The sequence below is a fragment of the Antrostomus carolinensis genome, unplaced genomic scaffold (genome assembly GCF_000700745.2).
Source record: "Antrostomus carolinensis isolate BGI_N321 unplaced genomic scaffold, ASM70074v2 scaffold19575, whole genome shotgun sequence".
Taxonomy (NCBI): Eukaryota; Metazoa; Chordata; class Aves; order Caprimulgiformes; family Caprimulgidae; genus Antrostomus; species Antrostomus carolinensis.
This window is the reverse complement of record NW_010317293.1, coordinates 1-27,709: the sequence shown is the minus strand read 5'-3', so window position 1 is coordinate 27,709 and position 27,709 is coordinate 1. Positions and strand designations below refer to the sequence as shown.

At 40.8% G+C, this 27,709-nt stretch overlaps 1 protein-coding gene across 1 annotated transcript; it reads right to left on the bottom strand.

Moving 5' to 3' along the window:
* Nucleotides 1-663: 663 nt before the first annotated feature.
* On the bottom strand, nucleotides 664-25,184 carry EFHC2 (EF-hand domain containing 2; the record flags this gene model as incomplete). The annotated part of the gene is made up of 7 exons (XM_010168543.2): nucleotides 25,173-25,184; nucleotides 18,888-19,085; nucleotides 13,989-14,139; nucleotides 6,027-6,250; nucleotides 2,893-3,144; nucleotides 1,125-1,235; nucleotides 664-802 (listed from the first exon to the last, which is right to left on the bottom strand). Coding segments are annotated over exons 1-7 (1,087 nt in total), but the record flags the coding sequence as incomplete, so codon positions are not given.
* Nucleotides 25,185-27,709: the final 2,525 nt, after the last annotated feature.

Below are 27,709 nucleotides of genomic sequence, written 5' to 3'. Positions count from 1 at the left end.
TCATAGAGCCATAAGCAAGTCTGACTGAGGGAATTCGGAGACAGATGAACGAAAGCTCCTATTGTTATACATTTCCAAAATGCTTTTCTATCATGGATGTATTTGCTAAATGTTCCCAGAACTCAGTGCTGAAACTTCATACTCTAATGGTACAGAATACACAAAACTGCATTGTAAAAAATCAATAATGTTATAGACTACTACTGTTGTGTCAGAAAATCTTATTATGTGAAGATTCTGACATCCATATAAAATGAAACAGAGAATAATGGGGAATAATTGAGCTCATTCTACTTACCGACTCACTACGTGCTCTTTATTATTTTTCTGACTGCAAACGCAGCTATTGGAATAGGAGGGGGAAGGAGGGAAGAAGAACTGGCAGTCTATCCATATGACTATTTTGTCATTCTAGTTTTAAAATAGAGGTAGTTAGGAACAGAACATGCACATTATGTGTTAGATTTCAATGGTGTAGCATACAAGAAAACTCTTCTAGATCACCCACAAAATTACTGCTTTGTTGTTTAACAGCCAACAACAGATTGTTATTGCTAAAGGTTTTAATGAACATGTTTTGTCAGTAATAAAATTCAAAGACAGCTCTGTCAAACTCAGAAATATAAAAATGCTCCTAAGGAAAGGATAATTATCAAAACTTACCAATTCCGTACTTTGTTCTGTAATATTCTCTAGTGAATTCATCACAATCACAGAGTATTATCTTCCTTCCCCAAACATTAATTACTGCCCCTATTTTCAGGTCACTATCTGTGTAGAATTCCTGATGCACTGCTCCTGTCTAATAAAAGCGGGAAGAGTAGCTGTATTAATCTCCGACTCCCACAACCTTTCCTAAAATCTAGGTCATTTAGTGCGTATGATTTAAAATATAACCTCCATAGTCCATTTGCAAGTATTTTTCAACCCATGCTAAGCCACCTCTCTTTCACAACTGTGGAATTTACATACAATAAATCTCAGTAGCTTTCCTTTGAGCTATTCCCCAGTGGCAACACCATTTTATAACTAACTCTCTTTGTTGGAGAGGATAACAACCAGAGAAATGACAAAAAACTACTGTAGCGACACTCAGCAGCTGGAGGCATTCAATAATGTCTGACCTTACGATTGTCCAGCATGTAACGGCCTCTGTTTCCTACTAAGTTTCCAAAGACGTTGAGAACAGTGCGGCTGGTGATTGTGCCTGGCTGATACAGCCCAGTGGGAGCGTGCTGCAAGAGAAGAGACCAGCTCTTAAGAAAGACAGTTAACAGTGAAGAAAGAGAACTCTGTTACCTTAGAACTAGCAGAATTTTTGCAGACTGACTGTTATTGTAGTATTTTCTTGGGAGATTGTTTAGTAAATTCTAAGGTAAGATTACACCATCAAACCTAAAAGCCAGTGTATATGTCAGAAGTCAGTATGTATGCCAGAAGCAGCATTCAGAATCTCACTGTGCATCCAAGAGTAAAGTCTCCTTTTTATTGGAAGCAAACAGAAAGCAAAGGTTAGCACACCCAAAGCAGCACATCCTTGTCAACATTTGCTCTAAAGGCTATTATTTTGGTTGGTAATAATTATGAAAACATGCAAAAGAACCACTCAGGGTTGGTCCTACTGTCCTAATCACTGCACAAATACAGGGGATTCAAGACAGCATCATTCTATTGACAAAAATGTGAGTATTTTTGTTTCTATTGTAAGTTTCAAAATTACAACAGTAATTTATCCCAGTAATATGAAACTTAATATGCTAACACATTTCGGTTTATTAAATCATGAACAAACTGCTCATGCAGTTTAACCAAAATGGGTTATTTTGTCATACCACCTTCCCTGACAACACAACTTTTGACTGATTTCCTCTGCTGTCCTTCTCAAAATTTCCAGTGAATTCCAAGGAAGAAGCTAGCCCTTAAAATTGCAACATGTACTTCAATGACAGAAGGGGTCTGTCAGCATAGAGCCACTGCTAAATCTCAGAACACAGGATGCACAAGGTGAGAGAAGTGCAGTATTTTGCTCTTAGGTATTTACTATAAAATCTCATGTACCTCTACAGCATCACAAATAGACTACCAGCATCAGAAGGAAAGGAGAGGAAAGATTCCCCAGTGTTTTACTCCATCTGTGGGCTGACATTATTCTATCATCAGGATCTGTCTGAAGCGACACAGAAGTGTATCCATCTCGTTAATTTTATAATCATAAAAAGTTATAGAGGATTCAAACCCCTTGAAGATTTCTCTGAGAGGAGTCTTCTCAAATAAGCACCTGATTAATGCCTGACAAAGCTTATTCATGGATTCCTACCGATTTTAACTAGCTTTGCATAAGGTCCCAAATCTAGGAACTCACTTTTAAGAAATTACTCTAGATTTGCTACAATGTAATGAATATTAATCCAGAATACTAAAACAGGACTTTTCCAAAGGTTCCAACTATAAATTGTATGGAAAAAATCTGAATTCACCTCAGCTTTACATTAGTTTTTCTATCATTATTAATTAATTTTCATACTAAAACAGGACTTTTCCAAAGGTTCCAAATATAAATTGTATAAATTGGACTTGCATTACTGCACGGCTTTATTAACACATTTACCTTAATACATTAATGTGGGAGAAAGGAAATCACAGGATATCTTTCTGCATAAATTCTCTCTCCTTTTAATTTAAATATGACAAGCCTAAACTTATTTTTTCCATCAGTTATTAAATTATTCTATGAATATGTGTGCAAAACCTAAATAATGCAATTATGGTTAATACCCTGATAACACTTTCTAAATATCATTACAGCCCTAACACAGGATTTTAAAAGCAAGGCATTTAATATCTCTTAATTAGCAAAAGAATTCAAAATAAGCTGAAATTTTCATTTCTCACCTTTGGAAGCTTATCTCTTCTGAGGAAAAGTGGAACTGCATCCTGGCCTGAGTTTACTGGTATAATTTCTTTTATATCAATAGTATCATCAGACAAGTAATAGCGCAGAACAAGTTCCCGTGGGTCATGAAACATGGATTTTGGGTCATCCCACACACAGAAAAAACGTAAAACATGTCCATCGTGCTCCAGAAATTGTTTCAAAGTGTCAATGCGCTCATAAGGGCGCAATGGCGTCATACTATCCAAAATCTGCAGATAAAGGAGAAATTAAGATAAACATTTATTTAATTATTTGCTCTTAAAAACAGGATACCAAACTGCAGGGTACCATCTAATCACAGACTGTGCTTTTAGGATTTTCAAATAACACCACACAGTTACAATACATGAAACACTATTTATGCCATAACCAAAGAACTATTTACAGGGTTGTTGTGCCCTCAGAAAATATATAAAAATAATTTTGGATTGGTTTTGATCCTTGTTTTTCTTGCAATAAGGTCCTTTAGATCAGAAAATTGTTAAATTATTTATAATACAGCTCACATTTTCAACTAATTGCCCATGGTAATCAGATGACTAGAACTCCAAATAGCATCACCCTTTCTGATTTACTTCCTTGAAAATTATTTTTATGGATGGTGTGGTATAAAGAATTAATTCTTTCTTTTCCCTTTGGCGTTGCTTTCTTTTAGCTTTAAAACATAGTTAATTAACTTTTGATTCATGTAATACAGTTGGCAGGTACTGGGTAGGTACGTTCTCTTCTCAACATATACCCATAGGTCTGAAAAGGAATAGCAAATTTCCAACTAAAATATATATTCCAGGTGATGTGATCTATGACAAGATGCCATCTACAGTCATGGTTGCTGCAGAACCAGTAGGACTGCATTAAATCGGATCCCACGATGATGATTCAATACGAGGACTGCATTTACACACTGTTAGTTACAGTCACATATATAAATGTTGTTCTGAACGAGGTGTTTTTCCCAAGTCAAAATCCATCATGCCCAAAGTGCATTAAAGGGGCAAGACAGTCCTTCTAATCTACAAAATTATACACAATTGCTTCCAGAGGAGAATGGCGACAGACATCAATCACACAATGTAAGCTGAGCTGTCTGAACAGAAAGAACTGTTGACTATAGGCAGTTTAAACCATTGCCTAAATTTCTATTTATCTACTGATACATCTTCTGGCCTTAAAAATCTGAGAGGGAAAAGGCCCATTCTTTCAGAGCACCAAATCTTAAAATAAAGAGAGCAGAACCATGTTTTGCCTGCCAATGTACTCACTGATCTGCAGCACACTCTCCATTTCAGGCATCATCACGCTCATATGTGTGGTATTTACCATCCTAGTACCATCTTTTCTCCTTTCTGACCCTTGAAGATGCAGTGAGGAACCAAATAGAGCCACAGAGCCAGATAACATCACTATCCACGGGATATCATCTTCAATAATACAGAAATATGAATCTAAGGGTCTTGCTACATTTTCCATTGGTCTCATTTTCTATCTAATCTTATTCCTTTCTTTCCTTTGTACCTTCATTTTTCTGGCCATTTGCACTATTAGGAGTCTAGTGCAAACTGATTTAATTTTGATCAAAGCAGTCTAGAGCAATCCACCCTTAATAAATAAAAAAAAATACCTTCCACAAATTAGTCACAGGAAAAGGAGAGCATAAAGCAGTCAGAATTTGCTAGGCATCTTTTCTGTAATTTCTCAACAACTGAAACATAGATTTTAGTAATTTTTTGTCTTCTGATGCTCTTATTTCTTAAACCTCTTTTTCCCCTCTCCATTCTCTTTAGCACACATATGCACAATACTTTAATGTTTTACTTGCTGGTTTGGTTTTTTTTTTAATAAATCTAAGCAGGTTATGCAGTACCATATATAATGTTGACACAGTCTGCCAGTATCAAGACAACTCAGTATGTGTTAAATACCCACTTGTTACCTACAAAGCCTGAGTAAGGGAAAAGCAACCCATTGCCAGCCTGAGTCACCACTGCTCAAAACCAAGAGATGTATTACAAATACTGTTTTTCAATGGGGGACTACAAAAAGCCTGAAAGCATGAATGAAGTGAAACCAACATGTTGGCCTGAGAGTGCCTCAAAGACATGCAAAAGGTCCGACACATCTCAGTCATAATTACCTTCCCTTTTTGCTGCTGAGAGCTGCAGCAGTTTTCTCAATAGGAGGATTAAGTTGAATGCAACAGACACATGTAGTATTTGTTGCTTTCAGAGCACTGGGCTGGATCTATCACAACAGGCTGCATATTATGGGCCAGCAGTCCTAACAGAGTCAGGTCAGGAGAAAAACACAGGGCCATCTGCACTCACATTAATCAAGGAAAACAGAAGTGAAAGAAACTGTCATTATCCCCTACAGAAAACATCACTCACACTACTATTCCCAGAGAACAGACATCAAATCCTGCAGAGAGGAATCCATGTAGCATCCAGGAGCTGCGACTGAGATTCTTGGAGGAGGTGTGTGTGTGTTCCCATATACTCATGAAAGAGGGAACTGCGTTCAAACAAAATTTCACAAGTCCTAAGAACTGCAGAGTCCTGGATTCTTTGTGGCAGCAGAATTTGCTTTACACATGCAAAGAGCTGTTAATAACATGTAGGGTAGAGATGAAGGATGCCATATGAATAGACCAAGTACGTGAGTCTGCAGGAAGCCATGAATGTGCTTACCCCAATTCCAATTAGATCTTCCTTTAAACACTTCAAAAGTGCTTATTATCATTGAATTAGCTCAAACAAAATAATAAGTAGAACATATAATAGGTCCATTTTTTTCTTTTCGGTTTAATATGGAAAGGCTTATTTTATTTTTAGCAATTAATTTTATTGTTTCAAAAAGTGTGTGAACACATCAGGAGAAAATCACTTACATTTGAGACTTCATTATGTCAGTACAATGAGCCATATAACACAATTTTAAAAAGCAAGTTTTCTCTTGTGATTCATTATGTTGAGATAGCTACCTCTCCACACTTTCTCTTTGGTATTAGAGAAATATTTTATATAGTGCATATTACTAATAGCAATGGCACTTTTTTAAAAAGCCATTTTTCACTATTACTGCCTCATCTGACCTTTTGCCGCTCCTTGGTGTACGGGTCATCTGGACAACCTGCAGGAGGATTTAATCTAACTCCCATCTTCCTCAGGAAATTTTTTGTAAATTGGTCACAGTCTGTAATTTTATATCTTCGGGCATAGATTATTATTTCTATGTTGATATTGAAATGATCTACAGTATAGAACTGATCTTCGTGAGGAGGTGGAAGTGGAATGCGATGCCGTCGAACAATAGTTCCTGTAAAAGAATTAGAATAAAGTCATAGAGTGAGTATCCTTTCCTCTAAGGATCACTTCCCAGACTTGCTAATTTTCTATGCTTATATGACCAAAACAGATGAAGCCATATGGGACAAATAAAATTATCCTTCATTCAGTAAAAGAACAATTAGGTAAGAGGATCCTTTTTATTAACAACAATACTTTATGCTGATTTTCTTCTAGAACCTCAAGTTCTAGCATTTCACTTAATACAGAAAATTACCACCTTCTGGAGCAAACAGGAAACCACTGGAATAAATCCCCATGTGTTGCTGCAAACATAACAGGTTAGTATTTCTTCAACAAGAATAGAAAAGACACTGCTGTCCTTTAGAAAAGAGATGTATTTTTCACTTTTTCTGAGAAGCAAAGCAGCCTCTAGTACTCATTAGTAGCATTAGTTTTTCTTTAAAAAAAGTCACACAAAAAGCTGTGCAAAAAGACATGTGGTGGGGGTGTATAGAGGGACTAGATTTGCCTGTGCTCTGCAGGGTGAGGAGAGCCATATATAGCTAAGGTTAGAGAAAAAAACTGCCCTACCAAGGAAAAAAGTGTGATCTATCCCACATGGAAGCAGGTGCATTCAACTGAGCTTCCTAAAGGAGCAAACTGAAAGTAGAGACAACTGAGATGAGTTGGTCTGATTGCTGGGCTGCAGTAGAGAAATGTATATATGGATCCACTTCAGAAATACAGAGCCAGGAACTCATAACCCCTAGTCTAACAGGAACACTACCCAAAAGAAAGAGAAAGGGAAAATAAAAAGAAGGAAAAAGAGAGTAATTTTAACTTTGTTAAAGTAAGTACCCACTTAAGTTTTCTTCTTGACAGTCTTTACATGAAAGGACTGTTATTCTTGGAGCGTTGTATTTGTTTACATTTACTACATTAGAAGAGAAGGAATCTGCTATAGGTCTATCAGCTGAAAACTCACAAAGACACTGATGAATTAATTGGGTAATGCTTCAAAAATACTCACTACTGATGATTAAGAGACCATCTCTCATATGGAAAGTTTGAGAGAGCTGGGTCTGTTGAGCCTGGAGCAGAGATGGCTTGGGGGAGGATCTTATCTATGTTTATAAATAGCTGAAGAAGACAGAGCCAGGCTCTTCTCCATGGTGCCCACTGACAGGACTTGAGGCAATGGGCACAAATTAAAAGAAACAAAATTCCATCTGAACACAAGACAACACTTTTTTTACAGTGAGGGTGATGAAACACTGGAACAGGCTGTCCAAAAAGGTTGTAGAGTCTCTGTCCTTGGAGGTACTTAAAACCCAACTGGACATGGCCTGGGGCATCTGGCTCTAGCTACTCCTGCTTTGAATAGGGGGGTGGACTAGACAATCTTACGATACCCTTTCCAGCCTCAACAATTCTGTGATACTACGAGTATTTTAGAAACAACTTATAAGCTACAGCCTCAGTAGGTTAAACAAACAAGCAACACATACATTAAAGAGATATGCAGCTGCATGTATGACAAGCTAGGATTTGTTCTATGTTAAAGTCAGAGTTCACAAAGAACAGGAGATTGGAAAAGTTGGGACTACACTCTTTTTTTCAACATTATGAGAGAACAAAAAGGACAACAGTGAAAGTTTTGCCACATCAGTACCTTAGTACAGTTGTGTGAAAATACCCTGTAGAGAATAAAAAGATGGTCCAGTCTTCAACCTCAGTCTCTTTGCTGTGCTTACCAACCCACACCTCTGTAACACCAGCTTTACAATGTGGATACCCACTGGCTGAGACCAGACAGGAACCACCAACCTGTACTATTATAATAATTCCTTGCCACCATAGGTCCCCAACAACTTTAAAATTACAGTAATTATAAAAGGTGCAACTTTAAGACAACTACAGTAAACACACAAAAATTCCAAAACTAAAAATAGTTCCAGTACTAACCTTCCTCTACAATCAGAGTTTACTAGACACAATTATCTAAAAGCCTGCCTCATTATCTCTCACTACAGAGCTGTATCTCTTTCCAGTGCCCTTCAGCTGTGCATCTGGTAGCGTTTCCCACTGAGTTCCGTTTGATGATTTTCCAGCACTGCTATTTTGTTTTGGGGGTAGATGGGGGTGGAGGGGGTTCTAGGGAGAGAGGGAATGAAGAGAGGCAGAGGAGGAGGGAGAAATATATTGTTATGTAGTTTTGTTTGGTGTTTAAAGGGCCTTATTTCTGAATTAGTCCATGGAAATTCTTTATCGTTCAGTTTATTTCCCTAAGGACTAATCTGTATGGAATACCTTCCAGTACAACACTATCAGAGTTGTTTGTTAAATTCTAACTCCTGCAATGAAAAAATACACTTAATTTTTCAGGGGAATAAAGCAACAAAACAGATTTACTTTACATTCCCATTAAAATAATTATTTAAGACCCGTTCAGCATCCTGATGTTTCACAAGTACCAAATCTGACATTCTGGTTACTCAACTTTGACTGTAAAATAAATTTGAAACTCTATCTGCTTAAACGTAGTTATACATGGATTTAAGATGCATCCTCATGGAAATATTAGTTAGAAAACGTGGTAATTAGGACATTTTAACATGATGCAAAACTGCATCGCGTTACCATTAACAAAACCACAGTTTAAAATATGTTACCTGATTTTAGCTAATCCTTGGGTCAGTCCTGCAAAAATCAACACATAATGTGCTAAGTCAGAACAGTCCTCCACATAAATGCAAATCCTGTTGAATCATCATTTCAGTGAAAATATAATGGTTGACAATTTTCTAATGTGAGGTGTTTTCTGAGGGTACTGGTGAATAAGCCTTCAGATAGTTTTCTTATCACTTTTCAAAGTATAATACACATCCACATTTTGTTCTGCAGCAGAAGAATTTCTTTCCTAATGGAAAATGTCTTGTAAAGATAATATCTGTAGCAATCCTTTGCTGTGCCTGATCTACACATGTAAAGGATATATTTTATATTGTTGAATTTGAAATTTAATAAAACCTGATGAGCTGAGGTTAGGTCTCAGCATTTTTAAAATTGTCCCTCCTTCTAGAAAATAATTACAATTCTACTTCTAGAAATTTGCTACAAGTTATTAAAGGAGGATCTGGGCATGTGCAAGACTCAGGCTGCTCAGGATGGATGGCTATTCTTGATGTTTCTTTTGTCTCGTCAGTTTATTGAGCAGGCTATCCCACTGTACCACCAAGTATTATTGTAAATATTTGCAACTGGTCAGACTAAAGCTCTAACCTTTACCCTTAGTTAAAGCTCTCCTCTGCTATGCTCCTGTAAAGAGAGCTGGGGTACTGCTTTTCTCTGACAGTGGTGGTGGCATCGAGTTCCCACACCATAATTTGTAGTGTATCTTCCTTTCTCTCAGGGCCTCTGATTATTTGACAATTAATGCAGCAGCTTAAGGAGACCTAAATAGTAGTAAAGGCCTTTTGGCTGTGGGACAGAGCATGAAGCTGGTCAGGAAATAATTGGGTCTCTGCTGCTACACTGCTCTGCAGAAGAAATAAAGTGGTATCAAGAATTTCCTCAGCACAACTTTCTGACTCCCTCTGCACTAGTCCAGAGTGCATTAGAGAGAGGAGAGGAATGGGCAGCACCTGGAGTTTGTACACTCTTTGACTGCTTGCACAGAAAGGAGGAGAAGCATCCACTACTGTTCCTGCCACACAGAGTTCACCCCAATGAATAAGGAAGATTCTTCTGTTCACTTATTCGCTCGTCTCAGCACATAGCAAGGTCATGATTTGGCCACCTTTAAGTATGGCAAAATCACAATTATTTCAAGGCCTCAGGGGAGGTCTTAAACTCTTAGATAATCGGATACATTGGAGGAGCTGACTGCAACTTCTCTTTCCCACTCGTACTTTTCTCTTCAGCCAGCCAGCCTTGGGAACCCAGCCAGCAGGCAGCTCCACTCTCTTTTTCAGCTGGCTGACCTTGGGGAAACCAGCCAGCTGCTCCACTCTGCTCTGGCTTACAGGGCCTGGATTGCACTGGAAGATACAGTCAACCCCATGGGACATAAATGACCTTTTGATAAGGCAGTATCAGCCAGCCACAGCCCTGCTAACTGGGAATTAGATCTACAAAACACTTGCACTGCCATATCTACCCTGGCTCTCTGTGGGAGAATTTCTTTTTATACAGCAAGAATAATTAACATTCTGGCTCTGGAAGAACATCGTGGAGTTTGTTATGTGGTCAAGTTTACTGTCCTTCTCTTCACTCTGTACTCCCTTATCTTTAGTTATTTTTTGTGCACTGTGATTGTCCTGGTATTTTTTACTTTGATTCTAGTTTCCCAAGTTCAAGTTGGCCTCTGCATTCCTCTGTGTTTTGAATTTAATTTCTCTGTTTGTATAGATTTCTTCTAGCGCTTCTAATATTTTCCAAAGTTCAAACTATAGCAAGGCAGTTTCCAAAATTAAATGAAGTTTAAATTTGAGTTATTTGGTGGCAACTTTATCTGTCCAAATTCATGTCCAGGTACAGCAGCCAATTCCATAATGCACTTTTTAAAAGTCACTGAAATACATTTCCCACAGATCATTTACTGTGTCACTCTGAGATTTTGATCAATGGCAAAAGCACATTTTCTGGATTTTTTTTTCCCCAAAGACAGTTTCTTTTAGTTTTGTAAAATCATAATCAAACTTAGAAATTATTCTAACTTCTTTGACAGCTATTCCTTCACCAAATCTTCCTGTTTCCTGCAAAGCCACAAGTGCTACCCACAGGGGAGAGTACAGTGGGAAACTACTGCATTTCTCTGATCCCACCATGCCCAGGGGCATCCGTTCAGACCATCAAGCTCTCATTTGTGCATTACAGGCACAAGCACTGGTAACCCTGTGGCCTCAAGGCACTAATCAGGCAAGCTAAGAAGATCTACCTTTGATCTACCCCACCACTGCTATACCTACTCTGCAAGAAGACTCCTGAGAACAGCCATTTGAGCTGTCTATTTTATATCTTTTCTGTTGGGGTGAACATCCAAGTTAAGGTCACCACCACCTTCTGCTTTCAACAGTTCAATTCCATTTTTTCCATCACTTTTTTTTGCTGTTCCTCCTTTACACAACCCCTGACACTGCAGCTCTCCAACTGTTCACACAGGCTGAGCCTATCCTGCTCCTGATGTTCCCACACTTCTTTCTTCACCTGCATCCCCACACCTGTGCTCTTTTGTTCAGCGCAGTTTGCCTTTCAACAGCCCAAGCTTTCCTGCAGTTGAAGTCTCCTCTGCAACTCCCTGGCCTTTTAATTAACTGAAACATTGTATTTCAGCAGATGCGCAGAGGACAGCACTACGGTTCAGATCCTGAACTTCAGTTCAGTTCAGTTTCTCATCCTGTTAATGACCTTTTCTGCATGAGCCTGGGGAAGATTTTCATTCCATTGTGCTTCAGTTTATCAGCTTCACAATGTAGACAGCTATGCTTCTGTTGTTCTCAGGCTTACAAACTCCCAGTCAGGACAGGGAACGTGAATAATGTAAGAAATACATATAATTATAATAAAAGAGGCAACAGGCCAATTTTTAATCAAAAATGGAGTAAGACCAGCAGTTAATGGTTTGGGGTTTCATTTTAAGAAACGTTGCTTTTGCATATATTCAACAACAAATATTTAGTGCCTTTAACATAACAACTTTGTGGTTGTTCTTCAGTTATGGAGCATGAAGACACTGCCCAAGTGCACGTGAGTAAAGAATCTTCTGATAGGCATCTCTACCACCTTTTTCCCCTCTACATCATATTAATCTCTAGGATAATAAGAATATTTCTGTAGATGTTTATGATCTTCTCATCGACTGTGAGGCCCAAACACATCCCAAATATTCCTTGGGCCTTTCAATCTACAGTCTCTCTTCCTTCCTTAACACAATCAATATAGAGAGCTTCCTTACCAGCCCAGGTACCAGCAACAAGCAAATTAAGTTTACTTTTGATATCCTGGAACATTTCTTTTTAATCCACCAGTTTAATATGTTATGTGCACTCATTTATCCCACATAAAGTATTCATACAAAGCTGTAGAGGCCTGCAAAACACCCTTGCATGGAAGACTGAAAGAATTCTTGTTTCTCTCTAACACTATTCAGTTAATTTTAGATCCAGTACCAAAAGTGACTCCAAAACTATTAACATAAGATACAACCAAGGAAATAGGGGGAAACTGTAGCCTTCCTGTCACCACAGGATCATGACTAGACTGCCAGGAACACCAGGCCTGAAGCGGCAGTCTGCACAACAATGAAAGTGATTCATTACTATAGCAAGATTCAAAGGTATCAGGTTTGAATTTGCTTTATCCTGCTCTAATGAACCTGGCTTCCACCTTCCCTCTCAAAGACATCACCTCTGCCTCTCGGGTTAACTGAGGACATCCTTTGTCAATGGTCATTTGTTTTACACCACAAAATCCAGAAACAGACGCTCCCACTCCCATGACACACAAGTCAAGGAAAATCTAAACCTGATGGTGTCTCTGTCCTCATGCATATGAGTGCAGGGAGGGGGTAAGTAACTTGTAAATTCCCAGGAGAAGATATCCAACACGCTTTTCATCAGGTCTTGAAAGCACTTGCCCAGGTAGGAGCAGGACAAGGTTCCTCTGAATTCAAAATCAGTTCCTGTTGAAGAACCAGTAAGATTTCTGGCAAGAAGGACCACTCAACACAGGCACAGCAGGGCCCGAAGTACTGGTCTAAGAAAAGATTCCCAGGTGATTTTATCCTAGGTGTAACAGTAATGATGCACATAACACCTTTAAATATTACCCTACAATGTACACTGAGAAAGTGATAGCATCTGCTCATCTTGTAAAAGAATACAGTAGTTAAATGGTTAACTTACTTTTGAAAATTGCTGTGCTAAGATCCACCAGAATGTACAAAATATCTTTGGGGACTGGGAGGCGCAGTCATCCCAAGATACTCATCCCAAGACATCCTGCTTATCTGGACTATATCCCTTGAATTTTTTTTTAATTCTGGCAGTGACCCATAAACACCAAGAAGCAGCAGCTGTGCTTCCCTTCTGCAACAGGATGTTGACTGCTAGATCACATTTTCTTAATGTAAACCAAGTCCATTAATACTCCAGTAAATCAGCTCAGACTCCTCCAAAAGTCCTTAGGCTGGCCCAAGTGCAGTGATGTGAAAATGCGGCAAGGCAGCTTCTTAACTTAGAGGCGTCAAGGAAAAATTACTGTGCCAAGGGCATTTTAATCATAAAGGAACCAACAGCCAGAGGCACAAAAGACACCCTCCTTCAACAACAGCAGGGACACTGCAGCAGCTAATGAACAGTTACAGAGCTGCAGCTAGAGAACTTGATGTCAGTGCCAAGATGGGAGGAACCAGGCTCAGGAACAGAGATCTAGAACACAAGCTGTTTTTGCAGAAGTGACACGACACTGACAATAGGCCCACTAGCATATGATTCCAAACAGCTACACTAGTGAAGAAATTGTACGTGTGAGTGTGGGAGGGGATTCTGCCTTACAAAACCTACATCTTCAGAAAATAAGACAGTAAAAAAGTTCACATTAAAAGTTGATACATAACAAGAAGAGACAATTATAGGTGCTCACTTACAGCCCATTTTAACTATCAGAAGTCACATTATGTATCCAAGAGAATGGACCAAGACTGTACTGAAGAAAGATATAAAGGGGAAAAAAAGCAAAAAACCAATGCTATCAAAAATAGATACCTTGAGTTATGCCACTGTTTTTCACCTGGGGTTCAATCACTTGAATTGTATCATCTTCAAGGTAGAAGTATATTTTACAATGCCTGATTCTATATAGCTCTTGATTTTTGTCAGGCACTTCGTCCTCAAAATAGGCATCAAAAGACAGCACCTATTAAAAACAATAAATAAATATAAAGCAGCAAAATCTTCAATGCTTTTGCAAAATATGTCAATAAAATAGACTTGTATAGATTATAAGTGACTAAATGTATGGATTTCAGGATGTAGATTTATTTCTCAGCAATGTAAGAATAGAAATCCACATTAAATCACATAAATTTAAAATTCCTTGCTTGGCATTTTTATTATCACAACATCTAAGCAGAGATGGAACTCTAAAGTAAAGAAATAAATCAAATATAAAAGTATCAGCAGGCTGCTTGGAAAATCTTTTGAACAAAGCACTTTTGATAGCACAATGAGCTATCTAGGTTCTGAAGCAAATTTTAGACTTCTATTCAATGACTTGCTGGAAAATACAAAGTGCAGTATGACAGTAATGACTTTACCATTGAGGTAAGTGGAAAGGAGAGTTCTTTTTAAGCAGATCCTGCAAACTGTCTAATGAATGGTACTGAAGACTATCAGAGAGAAATGACATTTTTCAGGAGTCATTTAGAGCTGTGCAATACTGGCATTTCAAAACTTACCTGGTTCTGCTCTTCAGTGAGTGGGGAAATCTCAGAGAATATACCAACTGGTCTTCATGGTCTCTTGCAATAGCAATAATGCAAGGAAAAAACCCTTCATAGGTGAGGTGCTCAGTGGTTTACTACAGCGGCCTTTATGTCTGGAGATCCCAACTCAAACTCAGCAAACCATTACACAATTTTGCGCTTCTTGCTATCATTTATGGTGTTTCATCACCAAGATCAGTTTTAAGGGAACGTGCAAGAAGTATCTACTTAGTAGCACATTACCTACCAGGATGCTTGCTGTGGTAAGTATGTACAAGGAGGCAGTAATTAAAACAAGGTTTCCATCCTGCCTCCCCAACACGTTTGGGTGAAATCAGTTCTAATCCATACTTAATTTTTTGCAATTACTCTATTTAATATATTCATTTACTTTTATTCTTGATTCATTAGACAAACTGAAGCATTGGAAAAAAGCTAGCTTAGCTATACTCTATGTTTCAGTGAGCATCTGGAAGACTATGGCTTGAAACTGCTTGAAATCTAACGAGCTAGCCAAGATCCTTATATGACACAGAGCAGACCGGTTAATAGTCCGTATTCCTTTGGCACGTGCCTTTGAGAACGTCAGAGTACTTCCATGAATATTAATGACAGAGATTTTAAAACACCCTAATAGACAAACACAACCTCTGGGGAGAGACAGCTAGCAGCTTGCTCAGGAGCACACAAGAATAGCTGCCCTAGTGTCCTAGTCAGACTTCTCAATAGGCCACTCTCCCTTCTCACAGGCGGGATAACTGCAAGATCAGAAGAACTCTGTTTCCGCAAACTATTTCAAAGGCTAAGATTCCACTGATTGTCATCATGCATCAAACAACACAACAGACACATTTTTGGCATCAACTCTCCTGCATTGTGACCTGCCACCATCGGAGAAATAAAATTTAAATTATAAGCAAATGACATAACTGTTACCTGTTAAACCCGATGGCATTAAATCTTCACAAAAACGAATCTAGACTCTGTCAGTTATGGTTTGTTTAAGTAGCACAACATGCAAGTTTCTAAACAACCTACACACAAAAGAGTTGAAAATAACTAAAAATTCTTTCTGGCCACATGTCATTTTTAATTGTTGATTTCATGTATCAAACACAAAAACACTGGCTAAAACATGTGACATACAAGAGCCAACACAAACAACTCTTGTCATCCTTTAATGTCTCTTCTTCCTTCCATCTGTCTAAACATTGGTGTATAGTGCCATTTTTTTGGTGACCAAGCTATCTTTCCTGGTCTCCAGCTACTACTGTGCCGATCTCTTGAATACTACAGGGGACTTAGAAGGTATTATGGTGGAACCACTATGTCCCATTCTGAACATCCTGGGGTTCAGCTGACAAGAAGCTGAATTTCATTCCTTGCCCAGCTGCTGATAAGACATGCAACCACCGGAAACTTCCTTAGATGCAGTACCCTCTTCTCCCTATTCTGCTAATCCCACTAGAGTACAGTCATTTGATAAACAGATTGTTCAAGTGCCCTATTTCATAGAATCATAATCATAGAATGGTTTGGATTGGAAGGGACCTTAAAGATCATCTAATTCCAACCCCCCTGCCATCAGCAGGGACACCTTCCACTAGATCAGGTTGCTCAAAGCCTCATCCAGCCTGGGCTTAAACACTTCCAGGGAGGGGGCATCCACAGCTTCCCTGGGCAACCTGTTCCAGTGTCTGACCACCCTCACAGTGAAGAATTTCTTCCTAATATCTAATCTAAACCTACCCTCTTTCAGTTTAAAGCCATTTCCCCTTGTTCTATTACTACCTGCCTTTGCAACAAGTCCCTCCCCAGCTTTCTTGTAGCCCCTTCAGGTACTGGAAGGCCTCTATAAGATCTCCCCGGAGCCTTCTCTTTTCCAGGCTGAACAGCCCCAACTCTCTCAGCCTGTCCTCATAGGAGAGGTGCTCCAGCCCTCGGATCATCCTGGTGGCCCTTCTCTGGACTTGTTCTAACTGGCCCATGTCTTTCTTATGTCTTTCTTTGATTACTCATTGTTTTTAATTTTGTCAGTGATCTTTTCTGAGAATGGCTGTCTCATGAGATACCAGCCAGGCGAAATGGTCTGTTTGCATAGATCTCCAAGCACAATTTGGTCCTAAATACACTGTATTTATTTCTTTCACTGAGCATACACCTATGTCCTGGTTTACTCCATTCAAGGAGTTTGTACAAGTTCTTTTGCACTAAAACTTTATTCTCTTCATACTCTTATCGACATACTAGTGTATGAAATAATATGCAGCAGCCAACTGCAATCTTGCAGATCAAAACAGATAATTCAGGAAGGGTGAGGAGGGGAAGGAACAGAAAAGAAGATTACTTACTTTTCATTTTAAAGCAAAGTTAATTTTAAAAATAGTTGAAAGGTAGCACTTCTTAACTCGTGTCTCATCTGTAGTACATTGCTGTGTGCAACATTCCCATCCCACTCTTTAAAAAATTAAATGTCCAAAAGTAACAAATATTTAATAAACTGTGTGGCATTTTGTAAAGTTGGGACAAGGTTTCCCTGGCACTTGTGACAGTTAAATTATAAACATCGTTTCAAGCCCAGGCCTTGTGTATGTACTTAATCATAGAAGAAATTAAATTTACAGCTGCTTCCTATTAGGCATATGAAATCGCAAAAATTATTTCTTAAACTACTCAATAATGAAGTTTTATGCGTGTCCTTTCTCCAACTGGAAGAAAAACTGCAAGAAAGCAGACTATGTTTAAAAAGATAAACACCTACTCAACCCATCTTTCATGTAGTCCATTTTGCTGAGTCACAAACTGCAGCACTGGAGGACACAGCTGCATTCTAGGCTCTTAACTTAGTTGGGCAGTACCCTTTAACTGTCTGCAGTTAACACAAACACATGAGCCCTCCAGAGGTCAATTCCAAACCTGCACACTCCTGCCCCATATTGCCCTGTGGAGGAATACACTGATTAGAGAAGGAATGTGGAAAGCCTAGCTACTTCATCTCATCAGCCATGTTCAGTGCCAGGTCCCCATTGCATCCTACCTATCCTCTTCATTTCATAAACTTGGGTCCAAGTCCTGCTAAGTTACAGATGGCCCTGAAAAGCCAATACACCTCCTTGTTGAAAGGAGGGTGCAGATAAAGCAAGTGCGGGACTAGCTGAAGCCTTAATGCTTTGGCACAACACCAATTCATACTTGAGCACATTGCTGAAAACTATGTAAGCAACACTAAGGACTTCTGAGGTAATGCTAACCAAAGTTACATCTATCTGTTCAAGCCTTACATTTTCTTGTCGTAGTTCTGGTCTGCCAGAGAGACAAATGCATACTTGTACTGCAATTGCCTGCGTGGCTTTTCTTGTAAAGCAAAAAATATGAGATTAGCTATTCTTCCCAATACTTAAATACCATAATCATTTAGTCATGCAACATTTCTGCTATCTGCTGAATGATTTCTTTTTCTGGATCATTTTTCTTCTCTGATGGTAGGCTTTCCACTTTAGAAATAAAACACCACTAAGTAGAATTTAATGTAAATTTAAACATGGAAAGTAATTATAGCGTGCTGAAAAGTTCTTGTCATCACAGACTACAGTTATTTGGTAACTCTCTAACTTTAAAGGTGTCACTACATTCTTACAAAATAAAAAAATATTAATTTTAAATTCCTGTGTCTATAACAGACACAATCTACCTCTATCACACATGAACAGATCACACAAAAGTCAACAGGGCTTCGAGCAAGCAAACATGATGGCATAAGTGAACTCTGTGCCTATAGCACTCCACTGTGGTTAATGGTTCCCAAGTGCCCATGCACATTTTCTCCGGAACTGGAGCCTACTTTACATTCATTCTTACCAGGCTGTCAAATTATTCCTTTACTGTCACCGTTTTCACTAAAAATAAACCAACCACTCCCTTATTTTTATTCTATCCTGTAGGAGATGTACCCCAATACATAAACATTTTTATATGTTGCTGTATGACATGATATATATTAATTGTCCAATATACCAACATGATAGAAAAACAGATGTTACCACTCTTTTTGTCTATCTATGAGCTTTTTTTGCATGCACAAAATAATCTTCTGAAGTATTTGACTAACTGAATTTCACCTTTATACTATCTTTGTCATATTGTAGCTATTCATAAAAAAAACATACAGATTTCTACATACCTGCTTGTCAAATGCTACCCAAGCAGGAGCGTTACTTCCCATCCCTTCAGGAAACACACTGTATTTAGGTTTCAGCTTCTGACCAGGTAACGGTTCACCTCCTATTCCAGGTTTATCTTCTCCAACCAGCATAGCAACATTATTGCAGTAACCCCAGAGCTGTGACTTGTGGAACTTCTCTTTCTTTTTTTTCCCTATCTGTCAAAAGTTTGGAATAAAAAGAGAAAAAACATCTGGGTGTTTGTTTTTAAATCCATAAGAGTTAAAGAAGGTTTAATCATGTTTCTCTATAATTACTTTTAATATAGAGTCTAAAAACCTACAACAACTGGAACACCGCAAGTAAAGTGACATATTTCAGTGGTCGATTTGCCAGCCTTACAGATGAAAATGGAAAAATATTCCAGTAATTTACCCAGCCTGAGAGACAGGATGGTATCAGCTGTTTCCCCCCACCTCCTTCCCTGCAACAAGGATTGAGGCATGTGGTAGAAAGAAGCAAGTCACTCATCAGAACTGTTGCAAAAGGTAGAGGGGAAAAGCCTTTTCCATAGATCTCCAGAGGACAAATGGAAACGGTTCAGGAGTACCCAGAGAACAGCCTGCTCTCATCACTTACATCAAAGATCTTATTTACACTTGCATCCCCGAGTGCAAAATAAATAGCTCTCTACTAGTGAATACACTTGAATTTTGTGAGGTTGGATCTGAATCAAAAGACAGAACACACATTCCACCCGGGCTCATTCCAAAAGAAGGCCTCTGTAGTGATTTCTTTATATTATGACTATTTGTTCAGACAATTAAGGATGGAGTGCTTAAAAAAATATGCACAACTAACTGCAAAGAAACTCATCTTGCCTACTCGCATTTCTTGGCTGGGGCTGGAGCCAGTCTTGAAGTAATGCAGAAAAGCCTCTGGCCTCACGCTGAGTATCGGTCCTGCCGGTGGGAACGTCCCTCCTGAGGAGCTGCCTGCTTTGCTGGCCAGTTCCCCCGAACAGAGGCAGCTGGTATGTGCTTGGGCAGCAATCTCCTAACACCCCACACACCAGCCTCAAACGAGAGGACAGGGAAATAGGAAAAGCCAACAGAAAGCTCCACGAACCCTTCCTCCCATGAGCAGCAAGTCCTGACTCGTTAGCTCTTCTCGTTCTGCTGTTCCTCCCTTCCTTGCCCTCTCAAATCCTAAAAACACTTTGTATGGGAAGGTGGGGAAGGGCCACTGGGTAATTGCACCTCAGCACATCTAGTTAAGGGGAGATGGAGACTACTGCAGCTGTGCCCTCCCTCGGCCTGGGACTGGGTGAACAGGAGGGAAGATGAGGCTGAAGGAGCAGGAACTGATGTTATGGGCGAGCACAGAGAAGGCCTTGGGTAGAGGAAACAGCTGGCCAGCAAAATTTTCATAGTAGCACCAGAACAGCTATGTCAGCAAAGCAGCAGTCAGCCAAAATTGCCTCTCATTGGGAAGACTGAGCAACACTAATTATCACACGCATATATACTTAAACCAGTACTCCCCCAAAAAGTATAGACAACTCTAAGTTACTATCAGGAACCAAAAAATGGCCAAGAAAAACAACAAAGAAAAGGAACAGATCATTGTTTTTCATCATGGCAACATTCAAGTCCACCAAGATAACATAACACAGGCTCAGCACAGCAGTTCTGGGAACAACTGCAAGCAGTGAAGCAGCAAAACCTGGAAGTAACCAAGGAGTTATTTCACTCCTGTGAGGAATTTGAAAGGCAGCTACCCAACCTCATGCCTCATACCATTCAGCTCTCATACATACAAACTACTGCACACTGAAGGTTACAGTCAGAACTGCTCACCTGCCTTGCAGTGCTCTAAATCCAGTGACACGGGATGGAGAGCTGCCCTTGACACAAACAGCTCAATCGCTACCTTGGCTTCACCTTTGCTTAAAAACCTTTGGCGTATCATTTGTTTCCTTTTGCAAGGACAGTGGTATAAAAAGTAATAAATGACTTACTATTTTTACAAATCATTATTTTTAATACCATAATAATCAATGGCCATGCCCTGCTTCGGTTACAAAAGCAGGGCTGGCCAGTATCCTTTGAAAGAGTCGTTGCAAAATGAGATAAGGTTCACATACGGGGGACAGTGATTGGGAGTATGGAAGCACTCCCCCAAAAAGTATTTAAAAGGTAGGCAGTGTTTTGAAAAGAGGTGAATAAAAGGGCACATGGAGAGTATCAGAGTTGAAAAAATACAAAGGGAAGAAGAGAAGTACTCCTCAATCATATGTTGATAACTCAAGAACAAAGGTTACTGAATAAAAGAGACAATCAGTGAAAGGAAATACTTGTTTGTGTAACGATGAGTTAGCCCACGGGCCCCCCTGCCACACAGCATTGCTCACGCCAGGAATTTAAAAAGATGTTTAGAAAAGCTGCACATTTGCAGGAATAATGCCCAAAATATTTCCTATCAGCACTTTTGTTTGGTTTTTTTTTGAGCTGCGATATAAAATTTCATGCTTTGGTGTGCAGTGTAAGCAGTGACATTTCGGCATCAGGAGCAGCTCTTCATGTGGTCATCCCACCCTCCCCTGAAGAAGTGAGCAGAGGTGCTCCCCAGGTATGGGACCCTAGAGCAGATGGGCACTGACAGGGTCTGGCACCCACTTCGTAACACACCTGCACTTGGGATGGTTTTCTCCCTCTTCTTTGGGCACTGCTAAACTGCCCTTTCTTCTTCTATTGCTTTTTTAAATAATTGCGTTCTCTGGTAAGATGATAAAGAGTTGGGGAGAAGTCAGAATGGGAGGGAGCTTTCTGCATTTATCAGTTCAAATGTGGAGTAAGTACAGTCAAGATGAGTTTTAGAAGGGAAAATTGTAGGCAGAAACATCTGATTTATACTGAAGGTGCTAGAGAACAGATTCATTTTTTGGCACAGCAAGTATTTAATTATTTCCCCCCTATTACCAGAGCATGAGTGAGGCAGAAAGGCACAGTTACCAAAGCACAGTGAGGGTGGCAGGTTTCCCGAGCAAAGGAAAGCTTTTCACGTCCTCAGAGCTTCTTCTAGAAGCATTTGCTGTTTGTCTGCTTCTGGTAAAGCATTCATCAAAGTAATCTAGGTTTGCTCCTGATGGAAATTTTCCAGAATTCAGGGATGAAACCACAACATAATTCACAATTTGATCTGAAAAAATACAGAGCCCAAAAGCTGAAATTTTGTTAAGAATCTTTTGTGGCATTCTTGCAACTTTTTAGGGTTCAACAGAAAGTCCACTTCAGATTCCTTATCACAGAATTACTTACAAGCCCCTTCTCCATATGCAAAATGATCTCTTCTAAAAATCTGAACAGGTCATTTCTTTGAAAACAAACAAACAAAAGAAAGCTTAAGAAAAAGAGTAATGATAACTGAAAGTCACAAAAGAGAAAAATTACATTTGGGAAACTTCAGCTAATGAACTCAGACCACATCCTGCCTAAAATAGTGACAGAACATCATGTTACCTCCACAGTAATATTAAATGACTTCTAAAAGAAATCTGTGAGAGTGCAGGGATAGGGCTTTGCTGTGTCTGCTGAGCTAATGCAGCTAAACTGAGCAGGCTGTAGATCCGCTGAACAAAGCTGGCCATTTTCTGCGCAGTGAGCCTGAAATAAATATTGAGGATACATTCAATAGTGACTAATGCAAAGGTCAGGATTCTCTGACTGCAGCTACTGGCTTTGCAAACTCAGCCACTGCAGTCCTTGGGGAACGCTGCCTCATGCTCTCTCCATCTTGCTCTTTAATACTCTGGTACAGAGTCACAGCAAACTCATCAGGGAGCTGCACGTTTCAGCTGAACCAAACACAACTGGAAACCTCTCACCACAGCGGCTGGAGTGACAAAGGAGCCCTGTGACACGCACTGTCTCAGGAGCTACGTGTTTTTAACCAAGTCTCACAGAGAGTTATGGCAGAAGCCACTGGTAGGAGTCCAGTCCTCTTCCCCATATGCATTTTTAACTCCCACCTTGAGAACAGCAGCTGCACTGTGGAGGTTCTGCTCAAGTCCTCTATCAGGATGAACTGTGGCATTTCTGAACTACTTAGGCTGCTGACAGAGCCTCTTGGTTGCTTCAGCTAAGCAGTGGAAATAAATGCAAACGCTGCACACTCTACCAGGCAAATGCGTGTGACCTCCTGCCCTGTGGAAAGTGCAGGTCACCACCACAGATGAGATGAACAGCTGAAGTTCTTGCAATACTTCTAAGTAGCATCTCTCACAAAGTCAGCACTCACTGCTTAGTGAAAAGCCATGTTTCAGCTACTGAATTTCAAATCTTGTATCATCCCTGGCTTGCTGCAGAGGTTTCAGTGTGTTCAGAGGTGAAGTGGTACTGTAAAAGGAGGATTACCTTAAGACATTGTTCCCAGCAAATGTGGTGCCCCTCTAACGTGTCCCAGAACAAGGTGCATCAACACTAACAACCTGGAGCAGAGCTATAAGCTTACTCTCACTGCCTGAGCTGGTACAGCCTGAGAGAAGCCAGGAGAGTATATAAAGGACAGGGACCAAAATGCAACCCCAATGGGCAGCTACAGAAAGGTTTGGGGGTTGTGAACAGACAGAAATCTGGGGGAGTGGGGCTGAGAAGCAGAAGCAGTGGAAGGGGTTCAGGAAAGGCAGCCAGGGCAAAGATAAGAGAAGGCGCAGCAGGCAGGCTTGCTTACAAAGAGATGGCAAGCTCTCTGACAAGCAAAACTAATGTCTTGGTTTGGCACCAATGATTACAGAGCAGCAGCAAATACTCAAGCCAGGAAACACAGAGACAGCAACAGTAGCAGAGTTGAGGGCAATTCCAAGCTCCTGCAATAAACAAGGAAGATGGGGAATTTCTGCTGTACCACTAAAGTTTGCAACAGAAACTGATATTCTCAAGGATGTATTTCCCCCCCCGAGACCTATAAACTCTGAGGGGAGTTTATTGTTGCACAGAATTCTCTCTCTCAGAGGGATTTCAAACCTCAAGGCAAGAAAATACACTGGTCAGCTACCACCTGGTAAATCGGACCCATACAAATATGTGGTCCCCTCCATTAGCTGCTGATATAAGGCAAGAACATCAATCTGGTATCAGGAGGGATTAGCTGCCTTGCACAACAGGAGGCAGACCGGTAACGCTGACAAAGGAAGTACTGGTGCTGTTGCACTGCAGCCAGTGTCACCCCTAACATAGTCCTGACTCCGAATGCACAGACTTTTTCCTGGAGTAACTGAGTCAACCTATTATATGCTACATTTCCACCACATGCAGGATTAAACATGGTTATCAAGATCCATGATTTCCTGTCCTGGCAAACAGGTGACACACAGGGACCAAAATGCAACCCCAGTGGGCAGCTACAGAAAGGTTTGGGGGTTGGGTGGGTGACACGCATGTAACTTGCATGGACAAAGCTGAGAATCTCACTATTGCACAATTTCACCATCAGCTGAACTCTGCAGACAGAAGCTTCAGTACCTCGGTCTCCCTGGGGCTCTTCAACATTGGCTTCAGTGGCAGGAACAAAAGAAAAGAGGAATTCCCCTATTCAAGGGTACACAACGGGGAGTGATATTTTCAAACAAGTAACCCTTGAGTTACTGCTTGTGAAAATAAAGAAATTAACAAACTCTTTAATTCAGCAAGATGGTAAATGATGTGTGAGTGCCATATCTTGCCACTGCCAGGCAGACAAGGGCAATTCTGTAAGGCTGTCAAGGCGGAGGAGCACCAGCCCTGCCGAGGGGCAGCAGCTCACCCAGCACAGGCTCTGGCCTCCCCAGCCTCTGCGAAGGGGAAAAGCCTGACTTCTGCCCATTAGCCAGCCCCCTAAAGAGAGGGGCCTCGAGAGTGGGCAGGAGATGGGCTAATCTGTGCTCAAAATACCAGCCTGCTCTATCCTTAGATCTCCTGATCACCCACATGTGAACATGACAGGCACTGCTGATAAGCAGCTTATCTTTGGACTTCTGTTCAAGGAACAGGAGTTTTAAAGGAGGTGAAGGGGGTTTATTTGATGAGTGCACTTGTGTCTACACAAACTATTGTAATTTTGATTTTAAAGAGACTTGAAAAAATTGGGGTGGTTCCTTTTATTCTCTTTGTAGACAGTAAATATTTTATGCTCCTGATGCCTTCTGCTAGCCGTCATTCCTCTCCACCCCATCAAACCTAACACCAAACATGGCACTGCTTGTGCTATGCCTGTCCCTTTCATCCCGGCTCTTCCTTTAGCTCAAGGGAAACATTACCTTACATTACCGTAGGAACCATTCCAGCTGTTTCCAAAGCATCTATCACCTTCCTGTGTTTCCCTCCAGTCTCCTTAGCTGCGATGCCCAAGCAGCAAGATTTTGTCCCAGCTGCGCAGGACGGTGGCGGCAGCATCGCTCTTGGGGAAGCTGCTGAATGGGGCACCGGTGGGTTACAGGTAAGGGAGGGAACAACAGTAAACACCAGCCAGCGGCCGCTGCCGTTCCCAGCGCCGGCACCAGGGGGGCTGCAAGCTGCCCGGCCTCGCTGCCCTTGCTCCCGGACAGAGATGAAGCGTTTCTGCTCCTATAAGCGCTCCCAGTAGGGATAACGAGAAGTAATAATAATTATAACGAAGGGATAATACAAGGGCCACTGGCTTTTAGACTGGGAGACCCAGTCTTCCTATTTGCCAATGCAGTCCCTGCTGCCCTGAACTTGGGCTCCGTGTTCCGAACTACCTTCAAGCTCTGATTTTCTGGAGACAGCCCAGCTGCCTTATTAAACACATCCAAGGTAGAAAAAACACGTCTGTACTCCTCTTCCACCGCCTTTTGTGGGCCTATATATGAGGTCGGTGGAAGCATTAGGGGCAGAGAAAAGAGGATTGCAGCAGTAGCTTGAACAGTGATAAGAGTGGAATTAATACCCATAATTATAAGCCAAGGGCTGATAGGAACAGCAATCCTCTGTCCCCTGCTCGTCCTTCTTCAGGGGATGCTCTGCTACTGTTGTTTCTGTGCAATATGAGGCACTGATGGCAATGCTTAGAGTACTAACAGGCAAAGATACTTCCTTCCTTTTCAATTTATCTATAGCACTGACACTTTTTTTTTTTCCCTTTAACCATCTTCTTCTTAGCCCCTCATTCATGGAACTAGATGGAAATAAAATTAAATCTAACAGCCAGCAACTATGTGGAGATCAGAAATGCTTTTGGAGAAAGGTGAGTTATCAGTATTAACTCCACTATCTCAAGGACTGTCAAAAAGAGCACTCTGGAGCCCCGACAATGGCATAACCATGGTTCTACAATGCTGTCTTGTAACTACTGTGACTTGGTTTGCAAACCTTTAGTTCTCACAACATGTATAGGCACTATCTGTACTTCAGCATGGGGTGTTCATCACTCTCTGTATCTAACTCATGTCCCAAGCATGTGAAGCAAAATACTGTGCCTTTCCTCTGAAAAAGGAGGCACCATGTCTATCACAAAGCCTCCTTCATTGCTCCTGTGGAGCTGCTGAGACAGCTCACTCAATCACACTCCAAAAACAATAATCCCTATAAATTAAGTTAAACTGAAATTTGGAGAACAATAAAGTCACAGGTAACACTGAGGTTCCACCCAGCAGATACCAATGGTACACACCTATTTCACTGTTGCTAATATGCCCACTCAGCAGCTACCTGAAGTGTTGTGCACACAACCAACTCTTTACAATACAAATTTGAATTCAGCAAGAGTGACTGAGCATTCACTTTTTTTTTCCCTTTCCCTTCTAAAACAATGTCATCCAGCCTTCTGTTTGCAGGGAGGAAGTTGCCTGAAAGATCCTTACTTCTCGTAAGATGGGCTCCTCCTGCAAGAGGTCCTGTGTTTGCATGCACCTGTGCAATGCTGGCACACCAAGGGGGGCTGGGAAGTCCATATATTCCCATATATAACTTCATGCTCCTTGACAACTACAATTGTTTCTACCTGTCTTGTTTTTTTAGAGAAGTGCCAGAGGTTGTACACTGGACCACATTTAATGCAAACTGATTCATAGCTCATAAAGTAGGCTCCAGATATGCTAACAGCATGGAGGAGACTCATACTGAAGGGGTACTGACACTCGTGGTATCACTGGCATTAATACATTGTCAAATCATTTGCAAATTGTCCCTGAACTCCATTATCACCTTCCATACACTCCCTCATGGGGTGGACCAGACTGAGGAGCTAGCAGAGCACCCCAGCAGTCAGGCTGCAGAAATGAGGGCTCTAACAGCCACATGTTCATAGTGTGAAAACCACAGATTCCCTTCCAGATATCTTGATATTGTTAAGAAAGTCTGTGCTATTTCATCTGCCTCCTAAAGGCACCAGATACAGTGCCATGCTCAAACCCTTCCTTACCTCCTGCATCATTTCACAGTACAGATTGGATTTAGGAAATTTCTAGCTATCCTTGCTGAGCGAGTTTGAAGTGGTGATGGCAGCCTTCTCTTTTGTTTGCTGTTGTAGCTCACGATAAAAACACCATCGTCTCTATTAACAGACTGCCATCGGTACTTAACAGTGCTGGCGACTCTGAAAATCCACATTAGCATCCCTAGTATTCTTCTTCCCCTGCGCACAGAGCTGTTGGTGTCTTTAGAGGGTGTCTGCCTCTGCCCGTTTCGCTTGGTTACAGATGCAGACAGAGCCCCAGCCGCCCCACGGCAGCTGCCAGACGCCTCAGCCCCGGCCCAGCTGCAAAGCTTCCCCCTCCCAAAGTAACACCGGCGGCGGCCTGCACACCTAACACCAGCTCGCCTGACACCTGCCGGGTACGCTGAGG